General features: G+C 52.7%; 1 protein-coding gene across 9 annotated transcripts in view; it reads right to left on the bottom strand.

Annotated features, from left to right (window-relative positions):
• The window catches only part of ELMO1 (engulfment and cell motility 1), a 505,561-nt gene that overhangs the window by 2,872 nt on the left and 484,191 nt on the right, over positions 1-18,498 (bottom strand). For all 9 annotated transcript variants that reach the window (XM_066353938.1, XM_066353942.1, XM_066353943.1 and 6 more), the window contains 2 exons: positions 12,434-12,516; positions 3,482-3,559 (listed from right to left, as the gene is read on the bottom strand). In XM_066353938.1, coding sequence (XP_066210035.1) covers positions 3,482-3,559; positions 12,434-12,516 — 161 coding nt within the window. The remainder of the gene's footprint in view (positions 1-3,481; positions 3,560-12,433; positions 12,517-18,498) is intronic.

The raw sequence follows: 18,498 nt of genomic DNA, 5'->3' as shown, positions 1-18,498 counted from the left end.
TAAATGAAAAAAAATATGTTCATTTATATCCATCACTTCATAAGGATACTCAGAGACTCAAAACACCTCGCCAGTCTCCTTTGGAAGGTGCTCATTATTTGGAAGGCAAAAGGAAGCAAGTATTTATCCTGCTTGTCATTTATAAATCATATAACCTCAGGGTCACCAGAGAGTCGATAAGTCCAGTTTCTCTTTTTATGACTATCCCACTTAAAACGAAGAAGGAAGGGCAGGCTTGGGATGTCAACCTTTCGCAGCAGCCTCTAGGATCCAGGAATCGAGGCAGCGACGGTCATCCACGGCTGATAACACCCCCCGAAGCAGAGACAACTAACTGGACATCAGGAAAGAACACAACACCAGCGCCGCTCAGAGCTGAGCCTGAACTGGGCTCATCATCTCACTCTGACTCACAGGAAACGCAGGAGACAGACAGACAAACCTGTGTGATGCCAGTTCAGGGGGGTAGTGGGGAGACTGACCCCCTCTTTTCTACGAGGACCGAGTCCTAACCCTGGGACCAGTCAGAATGTTGGGTGACGTGGAAAAGGGAAGGAAGGTTTCTAGCTAGCTCATCTTAAATTAAATTGGGGAGATTACTGGGGTTGTCCATGCGGTCCCAATGTGATCACAAGGGTCCTTAAAAGTGGCAAAGGGAGACAGAGCAAGAGAGAGAGAGAGAGAGAGAGGGAGGAGAGAGAGAGGGGCCTAGGGAGACGTGACTACGCAGGAAGATGTGAGGACTTGCAGGGGCCACTCCATGGGCACGCCAGCCTGCCCTGCTCCGAGCACTCCGTGGGAGACCGCTCTCCGGGGGGACAGAGTCAGCATGTGCCGGCAGTGGGCTGTCTGCCCCTGGCTCCATAGCTCTAGTAGTGACTTCCTTTTCTAGAACTGAGGCTGGCCAACCTTCCATATATCTCCATCCTCCCCACGTTGGCCAGGGCGGATCGAGGGAGCCCTTGGGCAGGCCCACAGAGGCGCTGGGACTTCCGGGACAGAGGGCTTTTTACACAACTAACTCCTACACCCGCAGGCTTGAGGAACAAACAGTGTGTTTTTTTGTTTTTTTTTGTCCGTGATGTTGGGTGGATTTAAAAGCAGCGATCTGTCGCCCAGAGCAACAGAGTCACCTCCTGCATCAGAGAGCAGCACGGCTGGCCCTTCCAGAGAGGGTTTCCTGTCCCGAGGCCACCACCCTGGGCTGCCCAAACCTCCCCAGCACCCCCTGCTTCCTCCTGCAACGTCCATGATGCCTCAGGCCGATGGCTGCTCTTCTGCAGAACGATTTTCCTCTTTGCTAATCTGGTAACTTGCTCAGGGCGCCTGGGGCTGGCTGGAGCTGAGACACAGGTGTGACCCACTAGAGCGTGAACACAGGTACACCTGGGGTAACTGCCCCATAAAAAAGCCGGTTTTTGTATAAAAATTTTACAAAATCGGGTGTGGTAATGGTATTGTAGCTAGGTTTCAACACAGACTGTTTATTATTTAGAGATACACACGGGATACTTACCCCCAGATGATATGGTATCAGGGCTGGTTCCTACTATAGCCTGGGAGGGGGGTGGGGGACAGCTGGGCACGGGGGAGGGGGCGGTAGAGAGGAAACAAGGCCGGCCGCCAGGGGGCAACTGCTGAGGCTGGGCGAGGGGCACAGGCAGGAGGTTGTGAGTTCAGGTCCTGCTTCCTTCCTGTCCTCCTCGCCACCCGGTGCAGGGGCCCCGGAGGAGGAGTCTATGGGGCAAAGCCCCCACGCTTCAAAGCCCAGCTCAGTCACTCCCTCCTCCTCTAACCTCGGACACAGGTCTTAACCTCCTTGCACCCCACTGACTTCCCGCCTTAATAAAACGGGGGTGACATGGGTGTGTCCTTCTGGCGTCTCAGGCGCGCATCAAGTGAAAGGAGGCAGGCAGAGCATCCAATCATTATAACCGCTATTCCCTCTTCTCCTGTGGAGGCGCTCCAAGCTTGGGAAGGGGGTCCCTCCCGGGAGGGTCCCTCCACTCATTTGATGACAAGACCCTTCCCTCCCCTCATTTGACGAGTCTGTGATAGAACTTTCTATCTTATGGAGTGATGATGCCAATAATAAAAAAAAGGAGGTGACAGGCGTGAAAGAGGTTTGAAAACACTAAAAAGTGCTCGTCAGGGTGTATAGCATTTTTCTCCTCGCCGCACCACAGGTCGGAGACAGGGCAGGACTATGGACCTGGTGACCTCAGGACACTCATCGTTATCGGGAATTAATGTGCACTGGGGAAGACAGCCTCGTCTCGATTTAAACCACACTCACGGCTCCACTGCTTTAGGTGGCTTTCTAGACGGCTGTACACATCGTGGGTAGGGTGGCCTGTGAGCCGCCACCATTTTATGTAAAAAGAGAAACAGCAGGACATAGAATCTATTTTCAGGAAGACGAAAGACAAAGTAAGCCCCTCCTGGAAACTAAATGTCAAGCCACACAGAATTATATTTAAGCACCATTCTAAATGCAGGGCTTGCGTCTCATCTTTCCTTTCCCTTTAGGACACACAATTTTATTCAAAAGCTTCTAAACCGGCGAAAACCAGATACTGAATAACAGCTAAACGAGCTAAGTCTCCTCGGGGAAACGGGGAACAAAAGTCAGATTTCAGTAAAAACGTTCCCTTCCTTTCTAAAAACTGTTTATGCAACCACATGCAAAACAAAAGTTTGAATGGTATCGTCTAAAAATAAGCACTTCCAGCATGATGTTGGATCCTAGTGTACAAGAGAAAAAGTTAAATCAACCATAGCTGCTACTTTATCTCATAAACGCCTTTTCCTAGCTTTATGCTAACTGTTTTAAATATAGCTGACGGCGTGCCTGAAGAAGAGAAACAAATTATACATATAACAAGATGTCAAAAAGGAAGAGAAGCCTCTCAAAAATAAAACCCGACTGCAGAGACAGCCCCACACCTCTCAAAATAATTTAAAGAAACATGGGAGGGAACCTACATTATTAAATGGTTTTGTTTTTGTTTTTTTTTTTACATTTTTATTTTTCAATAACAGTGTATAGACCATATGATTTTATATTAGTGTCAGGTGTGTAAGATGTTTTAAAGTTTATCTCGGGAAAATTCTGACCGAAAAACAGATACTCGATGAAAACCCAGAGCTGTCACCAGGGCTGTTTTGTCCTCCGGGTTCACAATGACGACCGTCTTGCTCAGTCGTGTCTGTGCCTTCCTTCTCTCTATCACGGGCTATCAGTCAAGCTACTGAGAAGCTGACATTTTTTGTTTTTTGTTTTTTTTTTTAAAGAGGTTTCCATTCTATTTCAGCTCAACAAGATGTTCCTTTTGTTCAAGACTTTTCTTGGGCAGGCTTTAAAAAACAACTTTTTTTTTTTTTTTAGTGGAATTTCTTTCTTTCCAATATTTCTCTCCTGCTTGTTTTTCTGGAGAAAGCGTGACACCCTCTCCGAAGCTGACCCCACGGGGACCCTTACCTCGTGCTTGTCGGGAGCGATGAAGTTCAGCTGGCAGTTCGAGTCGTACAAGATGGAGAAAGCGAGTTCAAGCACCTCCTGCAAGAGACGGGAAGAGAAGACGCCCCGTTCAGGGAGGCTGGCGCGTTCGTTCCGCGCTGACAAACGGCTGCGGACTGAACAGGGAGCAGGGCTCACAGCGGGTCCAGGGAAGCAGCGGTCCCTCGATGTGCTGTCCAAGGCCACCCCCCACCCCCCAAAGTGGTACCTCTCTCCTATGAGCATCCCCCTTCCAGGGGGACAAGGAGAAGCCTTCGCCTCCTCCCAGTCAGCAGCACTGACTGCTGCTCCACCTTTGATCACTTATGCCCTAAGAGATAGATGTTCGTAGGAACTGACATTTCCGAAAACATGACAGGTAGTGAGGTTTCTGGGTGAACCCATTATCTCCAGGGAGCATGCGTGTCCCTTGACCTTTGAACTATGGCAGAGCAAGGGCGACAGATACCCCGGGTTTTAGTCTACAGCCGCTGAGGGAGAAGCATGGTTCCCCCCGTCCCCGTGTCAGAAGACCTAGGCTCATGCGCTAGTAAACGCCTACTGGGTGCAAACAGAATGAGCCGGACACAAAGGAGCAAGGACTAAGCGCCACTGTCATGTCATTGGAGCTGGAGGACCTTGGTTGTGGCACCCAGTGTCACGTCTAATAGATATGTTAACATGCACTTCTCAAGTTGTCTGCCCTGGACAATATTGAACACAGTGATTAATCCACTGGTCTGGGCAGTGAGCGGGATACAACCTTCAGAAGACAAAAACCATCACACATCTCAACACCCTAGCGTCCCCCAACCTGAAGGGGAGGGTCAGGGGTGTCCCCACTCACTGGTGTTCCGCTTTGTTCTAACACACGTCCTAACCCACCTTCCTTCCTTGTGTCTCTCTGAGGAACCGCTGATGACCACCCCTCTTCCTTCCCCCAGCGTGGACCTGGGAGCCGCACTCACGGCGAGTGCCCACCAGGCATTCCTTCTCAGGGGACAGGTCTCTCTACATCATTCCCTACCTTTCACATGTCAGAGGACTTGCCTGTGGCCAGTAGCACAGCAAGAAAGCTCCAGAAAGAAGACAGAAGCAGAAAGAGGATGTCAATGCCTCCAGAATTCAGAATTTCAAAAAACAAAAAACGAACAAAAAAAAAGAACTCGAGATTTCAGATGGGTCAAAGAACTCTTCCAGAGTGAACCCTGCAGGCAGGTGCCCAGAGCCCAGGCCCACCAGCGTCTCACACTCGTACGGCCCCATCACTGTCGGGGACAGGAACCTGGAGCCCAGGCCCACCAGCGTCTCACACTCGTACGGCCCCATCACTGTCGGGGACAAGAACCCGGAGCCCAGGCCCACCAGCGTCTCACACTCGTACGGCCCCATCACTGTCGGGGACAGGCGCCCAGAGCCCAGGCCCACCAGCGTCTCACACTCGTACGGCCCCATCACTGTCGGGGACAGGAACCCAGAGCCCAGGCCCACCAGCGTCTCACACTCGTACGGCCCCATCACTGTCGGGGACAGGAACCCGGAGCCCAGGCCCACCAGCGTCTCACACTCGTACGGCCCCATCACTGTCGGGGACAGGCGCCCAGAGCCCAGGCCCACCAGCGTCTCACACTCGTACGGCCCCATCACTGTCGGGGACAGGAACCCGGAGCCCAGGCCCACCAGCGTCTCACACTCGTACGGCCCCATCACTGTCGGGGACAGGCGCCCAGAGCCCAGGCCCACCAGCGTCTCACACTCGTACGGCCCCATCACTGTCGGGGACAGGAACCCGGAGCCCAGGCCCACCAGCGTCTCACACCCGTACAGCCCCATCACTGCCGGGGACAGGAACCCGGAGCCCGGGCCCACCAGCGTCTCACACTCGTACGGCCCCATCACTGTCGGGGACAGATGCCCAGAGCCCAGGCCCACCAGCGTCTCACACTCGTACGGCCCCATCACTGTCGGGGACAGGAACCCGGGAAGGGGAGGAGGGGAGTCAGGGAACGGGAGCTATTCCGCAAGACTACCCGTCTCTCCCTTTCTGTTAATTTCTTCCTTCTGCCTCCACTCGGGCCTGCCCACCGAAGACTGATACTATTCAAAAGGAGCTCCCCAAAACAAAGAAACAGAAACAATCTTTCCATTAAGTGGGATGTATCTCTCAGATCTTTTAGTTTGAAATACAAACAGCCATGGGTCCATCCTACCAGTGGTACAAAAAATTGGTGTCATCCTTTGAGAAAATACCAGTAAGGCATTCTACATCAAGAACAAGGAATCCCATTCCTGGAGTTTATTGCTTAAAGAACAGAAAAGGAAGCAAAGACCATAGTATAGGGTGTTAAATATATATCCTCCCTTCTTTGGGTCAAGAAATCACAAATCAGCAGCCCAGAGAAATATAATCAGCCAGCTGCTCACTATGATCATCATGAAGATCTGACTTAAGTGCAACAAAGGAGGAGAAATGAACATTAGTTACATTTGATGACAATCATGCATAATGTCTACCCGCGGACAGACACTGGAAGTGAAATGTGCAATGAAAACAATAATTATTAGAGTTTGGGGATCATTGGTGATTATTTCCTCCTTTTAAAATATCTAAAACTTTTTTTTTTTTGCCAATAAAATGGTAAGCTCTAATCTCACCAATTCATAAAAATTGTTTTTAGATGAGGAACATCGATATAAACGATGACTTCTTTATTAACCTGACTGTCATTCAGTCAGGAAACTCTGACACATGGAAAGGGGAGGACAGGGCTCTCTGGCTTTGAACAACCGGTCGGTATATGACAGCAGCAGCCGGGGACCCTCGGAGGTCAGTGAGGAAAAGTGAAGTTCAGGATCCGATTTCCCAACTGACATGGGGTACCAGCTGCTGGGCATTGCTGCCAACAGCTGGTGTGAACCTCACCAAGAGCCCAGACTCAGCCTTGACTTGGCACTGAAGTCACCTGACACAGCACTGTCAGTGTGGTTGTCTTTGTGACACTTCCTCTTATGCAGAGAAGGGAAAGGAAGGGCCTGCCAAGGTCGAGCTGTGCCCTTCTGGGGGCCCAGACCTGCGAAGACGCCCACCAGGGGCACCGTGGTGACCCAGATCCCTGATAAACACAGTCAGGGAACGGGGAATTCGTGAGGGTGTCAATCCCCACTTTAATTTCACCGAAGCTGCCTGGCAGGGGCGGAGGAATTAATTCTCTGAGCCGCACGCCCGTTTTAAAGGCTGCTGTCACTTATAATGAGTTTTATTGATGCCTCCGGCTTCTCATTGAGTCTTCGGTGGAGGTCAGCTCTCCAGCAGGCGGAGCTGGGGGCCGCGGAGCTGGGAGCAGTGACACCTCTCGGGCTAGCGCTCTAGAAGCCGCCACCTGTCCAAACCGTCTGGGAGGAAGGGAGGCACCGGGGTGGGGGTCGGGGGGAGGGAGTGAGCCATCACGGATCTGGGGCAGTGTCCCCGCCAGGGGCTTCCTGTCACACACCGCAACACTCACTCAGACATCTGAGGCTCTGGGGCTTTGCTAGTCACCACCTCAGGTCTTTTATTTCCTGTGGATTTTAATTCCATGAAAACTGATGTCCAGAGGCAGCTGATCTCCATCGTCTGTCCCACTAATTCACGAACGCCGCCTCGCCGTGTGGAGGAAGGCCCGGGATGGCCGGGTGCCGGCCCACAGAGGAGGCAGGAGGACCTGAGGACTGTCCCCTGGCTGAGGGCCGCTGACCTCACACTCTACCCTCCGGCCCTGGGACCAGTGACAAGGCCCATGGGGTCGGGGGATGCTCAGGAATTCTGGGCGTGTGATGGTGCCTTGGATTGGGGGACTGTCCTCTTCCAGGGGCCAAATGCTGGACTGAACAAATGCCGAAGTTGAGTTTTAGACAACATCTTTTCGGTGTAGAGCAGTGGCTGCTGCCCTTACAGCGTTTCGGGGTGACTTGCCTCATTTGGCCATTTTGGTCAGCAGTCACTTTTAACAATGTTGGCTCTCCTCCATCTATCTGGGTCACTCTGAGGGCAAAGCATGTTGATTAAAGACACAGGATAGAACGTGTGTGTATATGTGTAAGTGTGTGTGCGCGTACGCTATACGGCCTTGGAGTCGTAGATTTCACAGCTACAGTACACGACTGCTTGTCTCTGTACCCGTGAATGCGAGTTTCTATTTTCCAAGGTAAAATCCATTCATTCGTGTAGCGCATAATAATATACGTCTTCAGGCAGCTCTAACTTTCTGGCCCAATCCCACCCACTCTCTTCTCTTGGCTGCGGTCAATTCTACGCTCTGAAGTCAATGCTTCTCCATCAGAGGCTGCTCCTTCGCAGGTTGAAAGGCCGCTGTGCCTTTGCACACACTCTCTCCCCCTCCTAGAAAGCTCCCCCCTTCGCTTCTCCACCTGGTCAATTCCTTTTCAAAACCCAGCTCAACACCATTTCCTCCACAAGCCTTCCTCAAGCCTCCTGGGCTCGCCCTGCGTTTAAGTTTACTGCAAAAATAGGCACCAGTAGATTGTAATTGCATGTTGATACAGAAGTCTTATTATATCTACCAGTCACCCAGGGGGAAGGGCCAGGTGGAATAAATATTTTCTTTTTCTTTTCTTCTTTTCCAAGTGAGAGGAGGGGAGATAGAGAGACAGACTCCCACATGCGCCCTGACCGGGACTCACCTGACAACCCCAGTCTGGGGCTGATGCTCTGCTCAACTGGGGCCATGGTTGCAACTGAGCTATTTTTAGCACCTGAGGCAAAGGCCCCATGGAGCCATCCTCAGTGCCTGGGGCAATGCACTAGAACCAATCGAGCCATGGCTGCAGGAGGGAAGAGAGAGAGAGAGAGGGAGACAGAAAGAGAAGGGGGAGGCGGAGGGGTGGAGAGGTAGATGGTCGCTTCTCCTATGTGCCCTGACCCACAATCAAACCTGGGACATCCACACGCTGGGCCAATGCTCTACCACTGAGCCAGCTGGCCAGGGCCTGAATGTTTTTCATTTATAGTTTTTCTCTTTGATTCATACCTGGAGTTTACATTTCTGTGATTACATCACCCAACTGTTCCTTCATGTGGTTGACTTTTTCCATTGGAACCTATAACACGTTTAATCGTGGTTATTCTAAATTATCTATCTTATAATTCCAACATCTGTATCATATTGAAGTCTGGTTCTGATCATTGATTTGTTTCTTCTTGCTTTTTGGCATGGCTGTAATTTTTGGTTGAAATCCAGACACGTTGAATCAGGTAATAAGAAGTGAGATACACAGAGCCTCAGAGTGGTGACTTATGTTAACCTGACAAAGACTCGGGCTACATTTAATATTTGATGTGGCTGTAAGTGCCAGAGGCTTCAAACCCTCTAGTGTCTCTGTTTTTGTCTCTTCTGCTGACTTCAGGTTTCCCTGAAGTGCTCCTCCTCAGAGAGAGTCTGTGTCTTGCAGATCTTTGCACGGTAATCTACTGTTTTTGGTCTTGTTGGTGCGGTGGGAGGATTTGGGTGAGGAACAGCATTCTACAATTTTCCAATTAACTCTCCTTCTTTTAGAGGTCTTACAAATGTGGCTGTCACCTTCTCCACTGTTTCTCCCTGGTACAGGTTTTCTTCTGCCCCCTCCCTCCCTTTTTCCATGGCTCTGGAGTTTCTTGTCAATTTTCTTGAGGCTGTGACTGCTGTTGATTGTGTTCTCCTACCCCCTCCCCCCACCACCCAATCCCCAGCCCCGCAGCTGAGACAGGAAGGGGCTGACGTGGCAGGAATTCTCTTCCCCTAGCAGGGATTAAAGTCTGGAGAACAGGACTTTGTTGTGAAGAAGGCTCCGGCATAAATCATCATCACGCCTACATTTTTCTTTGCCAGAGCTGTCTCAGATCTCCAATGAGAGAGTCTGCTGGGGCTACTGGGAGTGAAGCCCATGAACGTATGCCCCCAAGACGTGCCCCAAGGGGTCCCCACTCTCACACTAGCCCTCACTCTGTCTGCAGCAATTTACCAGAATCACCGCTGCAGCGACCCTACCGTTCCCGGCTCCAGTGGACCCGCTCCGGGTGAGCAGATGTGGCTGTATGCACCTGACTCTCCTTCACTCGGCTTCTCCTCACTGTAAGGACAGGAGCCACAACTCCCGGGCTCTTGACGCCTTGGGGCTGAGGCTGGAAGTCCCTCCACGCCCGTTTTACACGGTCCTCTCTGTCCCTACACAGGGCGCTTGCATCCCGACAGGCTGTTCCGCTGTCCTGAGAGCTACACCCCCCCGGCCTCCTCTGGGTCATGGACGCTGGTGGTGGCCCGTTTCCCCACATCCCTCTCCTGAGAACTACACCCCCCCCCCCCCCCGGCCTCCTCTGGGTCATGGACGCTGGTGGCGGCCCGTTTCCCCACATCCCTGTCCTGAGGGCTACACCCCCCCCCCCCCCGGCCTCCTCTGGGTCATGGACGCTAGTGGCGGCCCATTTCCCCACATCCCTGTCCTGAGAGCTACACCCTCCCGGCCTCCTCTGGGTCATGGACGCTAGTGGCGGCCCGTTTCCCCACATCCCTGTCCTGAGGGCTACACCCTCCCGGCCTCCTCTGGGTCATGGACGCTAGTGGCGGCCCGTTTCCCCACATCCCTGTCCTGAGAGCTACACCCTCCCGGCCTCCTCTGGGTCATGGACGCTGGTGGCGGCCCGTTTCCCCACATCCCTGTCCTGAGAGCTACACCCCCCCCCCCCGGCCTCCTCGGGGTCATGGACGCTGGTGGCAGCCCGTTTCCCCACATCCCTGTCCTGAGAGCTACACCCCCCCCCCGGCCTCCTCGGGGTCATGGACGCTGGTGGCGGCCCGTTTCCCCACATCCCTGTCCTGAGAGCTACACCCCCCCCCCCCGGCCTCCTCGGGGTCATGGACGCTGGTGGCGGCCCGTTTCCCCACATCCCTGTCCTGAGAGCTACACCCTCCCGGCCTCCTCTGGGTCATGGACGCTGGTGGCGGCCCGTTTCCCCACATCCCTGTCCTGAGAGCTACACCCTCCCGGCCTCCTCGGGGTCATGGACGCTGGTGGCGGCCCGTTTCCCCACATCCCTGTCCTGAGAGCTACACCCCCCCCCCCGGCCTCCTCTGGGTCATGGACGCTGGTGGCGGCCCGTTTCCCCACATCCCTGTCCTGAGAGCTACACCCCCCCCCCCGGCCTCCTCGGGGTCATGGACGCTGGTGGCGGCCCGTTTCCCCACATCCCTGTCCTGAGAGCTACACCGTCCCGGCCTCCTCTGGGTCATGGACGCTGGTGGCGGCCCGTTTCCCCACATCCCTGTCCTGAGAGCTACACCCCCCCGGCCTCCTCGGGGTCATGGACGCTGGTTGCGGCCTGTTTCCCCACATCCCTGTCCTGAGAGCTACACCCCCCCGGCCTCCTCGGGGTCATGGACGCTGGTTGCGGCCTGTTTCCCCACATCCCTTCCTGTTCAGCTCCAAGCGCTATATCCCCACGGGGACCTCAGCGGGGCTCCAGCAGAGCCCGTGCTCCCCAAGACTGAGCTCTGCATCGGGAGGTGGTGAAGGAGGGCAGCCCCCCGGGGGGCAAGTCGCAGAGCCTGCAGACCTGCTCCGGAAGGAAGGGGCTCTGAGAGAACCCCGTCTGCTCCGTCATGGAGAGAGGAGGGACGCCCTGTCACAGAGGACCCCCGGCCTCTTAAGCGTGCCCTCACGTCATTACGCTTGCCAGTTAAGTGCATTACGATCGTGTCGTGGCAGACGCACCAGAAAAAGGAATTCACATGGACTTGATGTGAGCGGCACTTATGTAACCTGAGAAGCAACGCCCTGGCTGTCAGCCTCCTTGGCTGCACCGTGGTTCCCTTCTGTCTTCCTAAACAGCGTTCCCGGGCCTTTAGCTCTCCCTGAACCACACAGACAGCATCATCCCAGGCGGACCCGGAGTCCCCATGGTCTTATACTGTCAGAGACTACAGCAGGGATTCGCTACTTCAACCTCGGCTACGGATGAGCAGAATGCGTACAATGTTGCTATTCCTCTCAGATCCTAATACTGAACAAAAATAAAGCAGCCTGCTGATCCGCCTGATGTGTGTGTCACCCGGTTGGCAGGGGCCCCCAGAGCAGTCTGGGTGATGTTATTCAAGGACGGGCACTACGTCCCAGGATGCCAAGAGGCCCACGCAAAGGGATGGCCCCGCCCAGGGCCAAGGCCTCCGAGCTGGGGGCAGAGGAAATCTCCCATCTTTTCAGGGAATGTCCCCCGGCACAGTCGCTGGCACGGAGCACAGGTGGGCTGTGGTGAACAGCCAGGGGCTCAGCTAGGAGGGGAGGGTGGAAACTATGGCCATGTGAAGACAATTTAACTAATCCACTCCTTTTATTTCTCCCTGAGGCTGGGTTTCAGCTGTTTCGCAGGACTTGCCACCATGCTGAAGGATGTCGGGGCCTCAAACATTTCCTAAGTTTCTTTCTGTCTCCTTTGGACTCTGCCTTTCCCAGGTTTCACTTGAGACCCTTCTTTCTCAGGGAGGTGACTGAGAAGGTAACAACAGCAGGAGAAAATGAGAGCGAGTGGGGAGGGGTTGGGGAAGGGATACTATGAATATAAACGGGAGGTTAAGAGAGGCTTCGAGAATGGGTGGGGAGGAGAGGGAAAGCTCGGGAGAAGACAGAAGACCCCCCCCCCCGCAGTGAGAGGGCGGGCGCCCTGCCTCGGGCTGGAAATAGACAGGGGTGAGAGGATGGGGGAGGTGGAGGGCACCGGACACATGATCAATGGGAGGAAAACTAAAGCTGAGAGATGGAGAAGGAATCAGGAAAGGGAAGAGATGTGCGAACACACACACACACACACACACACACACACACACACACTCAAGTATCACTACTGAAGAAGGGAGGCTGACCGCGTTGTTCAGACAGGACCAGGCGCGGTACTTTGGAAAGCCGTACCTTGTTTTGTTTAAGGGCACCTTTCTCTTTCATGTGAGGGCAGTCCTTCCCGGTCACCACCGCTTTGATGTCTGCCACCGGCACTGCGGGTCGTAAAAGAGAACGAGAGTTGTTAGTCCACCCAGGTGAAAGCCGAGATGGCAACAAAGAGGCAGAACGGAGCATCCCGTCCGCCGGCGCGGCGGCCGCTCCCAGGAAAAGAGTTGTAAAGAGGAAGAGAAGTCCGGCAGTGTCTCAGGACTTAGAAAAGTAAAATATACTCTTATCGTCCGGCAGAAAGCATCCCTGGCGGAGAGGACAATCGATGTTGATGAGCAGAATTTGGTTCATGAAAACAAATACCTAAAAACAAACAAACAAACAAAAAAACCCCCCACACAACCAAACCAAAACAACCCGTGGCGGCCATGTGAAAAGTGATGGTGCTGGAGGAAGCAGTAATGAGGATGGTGATGGTGGCACTAATACTGGTATTATACTGGTATTAGGGAAGTCACTGTGGGCCGGAAATAACGCCATGCCTTCACATGCAGCAGGATCTCTCGCTAAAGCACCTACATCTGTTTTGCTTCAGAGTTTTGGATAAGGAGGAAAAGTGGCCCTATCACAGAAAACTTATTTGAATCTAAGTAGTCCTGAGCGCTCACTGCCATTCTCCCTCTCTACCGTCTCACTGCACCCCACAGTGATTCCGTGGGGCGGGTTTCACCTCCGTATTTAAGACAGCGGAAACTAAACTCTGGTAAAGGGATTGTTCCTTTCCGATGGGGAAAGAAATGGTAGCTGGCTCCATCTCGCAGTGAGTTGAAAAGATGCCCTCTCACATCTTAATCAGGACACGGAAGGAGAGAACAGAGAGGGAAAGGTTGGTGCATTTAAAACCTTTTGTTAAAATTGTCGGAGAGACAGGGAAGGTCGTGGGGTGGTTTGGAACCTTAGAAACAAATTCAAAGTCACCGGTCTCTCTCCCATTCCTAATTTTTTTGTCGCATAAGAGGCTGTGAGTCTCACTTAGGATCTGTGGAAACTCTGAGTAATGAATTCCCAAGTAATCAGTCAGTAATTTCCTTAGTAATCATTCCCTTAATGATGACGATGATGAGATATTTCGTAATCAAAAGTTCATATACTTTTAATGGGGAACTGGGTTATGGGGGGGGGGAGTGACCCTTAGATGAAGATAAAATTATAAAATATACAGACTATCAAAATGATACAATAGGAAGGCCCCTTAAAAGCTGACATTTTCCAGGCGCCCTAAAACTGCTAAGAACTTTGTGCAAATCTGTTGATGCTCCCGGAGCTCTCTCCAACCCCAGAGAAGACGCAGACAGTGATGGACACTTCCAGGAATCTCTGCACACACCCCAGCTCTCTGCCCCACAGTGCCTACTCCTTTATCTTGCAGTCCTGATTCTAGACCCCTTTGCTAGACATTACTTGTACTCACCAATATCTGGCTTTCCTTTCTTTCTGGGCACATGGAAGACTACACTTCCCAGCAACCCTTGGGGCCATGCGATTAGTTCTGGCCAATGACATGTGAGAGGAAATGACAGGTCTCTTGAACTGGCTGAGGCAGTGGAAAGTCCATGCCCACCAGGTTCTCCTCCCCAGTTGCAGAAACTGAACAGGTCACATGTTCCATCCAAATGGCACAGCTGTGGGATGGCAAAGCAGCCACTGGCCTAGGTCCCTGAGTGACCGTGTGGAGCAGCCCTTTGACAACCCATGTCAGTTACGTCGTGGGAGGAGTAAGAAATGAACTCTTGTTGCCCTGAGCCACTGAGATTTGGGGGTTGTTCGTTCCTGCAGCAGAATGTAGCAGTGCAGCCTACCCTGAGTGGTGTAACCCTCTGCATTGGACCACTCACTCCTTTGAACTGGCCTTTCCCTGCAGTCAGTCCCTATGATTCCCGAACCTACTACTGATCACAGCAGTGAACTTCAGTTCTCCTCCAATCCACGTTCGTAAGCAACGACCAGCCCTGCTCCCCTCAGTACCTACCCTATCTGGCTGCCTAACTGTGACCCAAGAAGGGGGACATGTAGACATCTTGGGAAGTCAGGTTTACTTTTCTTTTTTTTTTTTTTCTCTTTTTTTTTTGGTTTTTATTCATTTTAGAGAGGAGAGGGAGAGAGAGAGAGAGAGAGAGAGAGAGAGAGAGAGAGAGAGAGAAGGGGGGGAGGAGCTGGAAGCATCAACTCCCATATGTGCCTTGACCAGGCAGCCCAGGGTTTCGAACCAGCGACCTCAGCATTTCCAGGTCGACGCTTTATCCACTGCGCCACCAGGTCAGGCCCAGGTTTACTTTTCAATGGGAAGTCCACCATTTGACAGGAGGCACCAGCTCAGAAAACCTTCTCAGGCTTCAGAGGGAGTCTGAGTCATGAGCCCCTCAGAAGGAGGAAGTCTTTTGTTGTATAATCTATAACGCGGTCAGCGAACTGGAGAGAGTGTCTATAGTCTATAAATAGTAAGCTGCCCCCGGGCTTTGAAAACCCACCGTATGGAATGGGACAAGATGAATGTGGCGTCTATTGTGGGATCCAGCCTTCAGAATCTCTAAAGAGAAGGCCCAGGGGAAGAAAGGGACTTTCCACCTCGTTGGTGGCAGTACATATTTAATATTTTTATATGCATTGTCCCCTGTCAAGGAGACGAGCTGCTCTATTACTCACAGCATTATGGCGGAAAGGAAAGCACAGAGTTCTAAAAATACACTGTGGCTTTTAAAGGTTGTGCTTTACATCGTCTGCCCCTCGATGCACTGGAAGATTAGGCTTCAGGAGGGCTGGAATGCCGGCCTCTCTGCTCCCATGAGCAGAGTCAGACTCACGCCTCTTAAATCTCTGCACTCTAAGGAGGCAGCAGAGAGCTCCTGATTACATCGAAGCCAGGCGAGAATTTCCAGGAGGTCTTTTTTGGGGGGGGTGGCATAAAGAGGTGGGGCCCGGAGATACGAGAACAGAACGGGCACTGAGGGCACTCTACCGTCGGCTCAATCCGTGGGGCATGGCTTCATTTCTTTCTATGCTTCCTTCACTTTGAGCTAGGCTGAGATGATCTGATTCAAAGCTCCCCATTGTACAGATGGGAAGACTGAGACCTAGAGAGAGAAATAAATTGTGCCAAGTCACAGAGCCAGTGGGGAGACAGAGCTGGGACTCCTGCTCTCTCTTCTACTCCATGCTCCCTTGATTGGCTGTGATTTCTTCCTATGTTTGGAAAGTTTCAGTACCCCAGTCACGCTGAAAACAGCCCAGATGTGGTCATCACATTAGATATGTTCAGGAACACCTGTAATTGTGACTTAAGACAAGAATACCATTGGAAAAATATATAATATGGCCACCATGATAAAAATAGTTGTAGTTTTCGCCACTGGGAGCTCAGCGGGGGCAGACGTCAGCCCAGGAGGTGGCTGGTGAGCCATGAGTACCTGCTGAGTGTACGGCTCCTGTGGTCATGTGGGCGCAGACACAGAGCGGCCACCGATCCCAGTGGGTCAGCAAAGAATCTGGTCTCTAGGTCGGCAGCAGGGAGTGGTGGGAAGGGCTGTGTCATTGGAATCACAGAGCCGGGGTTTGAAATCTAGACCCAGCACTCTGGGCTTACAGTCTGGGAGCCTAAACTTCCTCACCCGCAATGAGGAATCACACCATCGTCTATCCTAGTGGGATGCTCCAAGAATTAACTTCTGATGCTGGAGCCAAGGTCACTGTTGGCTTTTAGTCCAGGCAGTGTGGAGTGGTGGGGAGAGAGCCGGCCGCCGAGCTGGACGGCTGCATCCAGATCTTTGCCTACCGTCTGCTGGCCTTGTGACCTGGAAAGAGGCACTTGAGTTTTCTGTCCCTTATCCGTAAAGCAAAGGCCGTGGTATCGACCTCTTCAGGTTGTCGAGAGGATGATTTAGGTCAAGTTCTCAGCACAGTGCCTGGCATATAGTAAAACACTCAATATATGTTATTGGAAATTGTTCTCATTATCAACAGGGAAGGTTCACTGTCTCCACAGACTAGGAGGCCCGAATTAGTCACCATGCATGAAGGACCCCGATGGCCCACTGTGCTCACGGAATCAGCTGCTCCTCTTGTCCTCTGTAACGGGCTTAATCGCCTTCTGTGAAGGGCGAGCCTTCTCCTCCCCGGCCCTTTGATGTGGGAGTGGGGAGCGCTGGCCTAGATTCTCACCGGGGGAAGCACCGAGCCCAGGGCTGGAGAGCAGCGGGGGTGGCGAGAGCCTGTCACTCTGAGGGGAGGGATGTGGGGCGAGGAGGCGGAAGGAGATCCAGATTTTTAAGGGTCCCTCGTTCTCAGCAAACAAAATTAATTCCAGGAGACTGGACTGATTTCCTAAACCTTTAGGGATGTAGACAGCTAAGGAGCGTCCCCCACCCTCCCCCTCGCTCCTCTGTGGGAGGACAAAGCCGTGACGCTGTTTGATTCAGCAACATCGCAATACTCAGTCCTGATTAACTGAAGGGGCGGAAGGCCACTTCCCCCTTGGTCTCAAGACCGGGCAGTCGCATCAAGCAGGGGCAATGGCACTTGACATTAATTAAAGACACGATTCATTTTTCCGGTGGAATGAAGTTTCTGACTTTTAAGAGCTCCACAAGAACGGGCTGTTTTGCTCCGGGCAGAACGTGCAATTGGAATTGCATGCAAGCCAGGTAGCAGACCTGAGACAGCCGACTTAGCTTCCCAGGCCGGGGCCTTCCTGGCCCGGGCACACCTAGTTTCATTTGTCTTCGTTACATGAATACATGCCCTACTCTGGGACGAATGTGTACACAGATGTGAGGTCACCAACACACACACACACACACACACCAGCACAGTATGGCTTCTTGGTTTAGACTGCAGTGGATCAACGATTATGAAGCAGCTCTTTCAAACTGTGAATGAGTAGATTTAAAGGCAGCGGATTTAACGGGGTGGACAGGGAATGTGGCACCGTTGGCAGAGCAGACAGATGGCTGCAGCTCCTTCTGGGAACCGGCCTCCCTCACCGGTCTGCGGCTCTGGCTGTGCTCTGCCGTGACCCTGGCAAGCTGGCCCGCCCTGGCACTGGCCCGCCTGGTTTTCAGCCTGTGACTTCCGCCCTCCGTTCTCGTGGGCACGGGCCTTGGCAGAGCTGGGGTGGGGGCACCAGCCCGAGGACAAGGCCAGGAAGTGCCCCTGCACACGCTCAGGCGCCGTCCACGCCTGGACCTTCCCTGGGAGCGGGGCTGCCACCTTCCTCACGGCAAGGCTCGTGGGAATGACACGGGCACACAAGACCTGCCGTTGGTGCCACACAAAGGCCTCTGTGCGGGTGGAGAAGCGCGTTATGTCCCCACCAACATGGAGGTAAATAATACAATCAGCGAGTGGGAGACATGGTCCGTTGGGTCACGTGGGAAGGAAATGAATCAGGTTGTTTGTTCCTCTGTTTTCTGCCTGGACCATGTTCCCTATTTCTTGGTCAGATCAGGAACGGGGCTGTGGCAGACTCCGCACAGAGTTTCTGGTTGCTCCGGTCAACGATGGCCTCTAATGCCTCATTTTACCAGGCGGCTGGTTCCAGACAGGTCTCGTTCACTAGGGAGTTCTGACCAGTTAGGAAAATCAGGGAGGATGAATACACTAGCGTGGATTTTTAACAAAGCTAATTTAATTTTGTAGAAGGGACTATTCTTCACTCCAAGATTAGGTCTTCTTTATCATTTATTGCGAGCCAGAGTCCTTTCTTTAAAAAAATAAAAAATTAAAAGAATTGCGATACAAAATTTTAGTTGGATGTTAATGTTAATAGCCTTGCCTACCCAAATTGAAAGCTGGTAACCCACAACCGATTCACCTTCGCAGTGGCAGGCTTCCACTTCCTCCCCTTCCCGCTAACAGCGCCAGCGATAAGTCTGGGGAGGCAGAGGTCCTCCAGAAGGAGGCTGCTTCCTGAACTAAATAACGCAACAAAGCCCAGGCCGCCCCATGTTTAAGCGGAGGGAGAGAGAAGCTTCCAGACTGTCCGCCTGATACGCCAGCGGAGTCTGACCGGGTCAGGAATTTCCTACTCGTGG

The sequence above is a fragment of the Saccopteryx leptura genome, chromosome 12 (genome assembly GCF_036850995.1).
Source record: "Saccopteryx leptura isolate mSacLep1 chromosome 12, mSacLep1_pri_phased_curated, whole genome shotgun sequence".
Taxonomy (NCBI): domain Eukaryota; kingdom Metazoa; phylum Chordata; class Mammalia; order Chiroptera; family Emballonuridae; genus Saccopteryx; species Saccopteryx leptura.
Note: the sequence above shows the minus strand (reverse complement) of the source record. Positions and strands in the feature narration are given on the sequence as shown.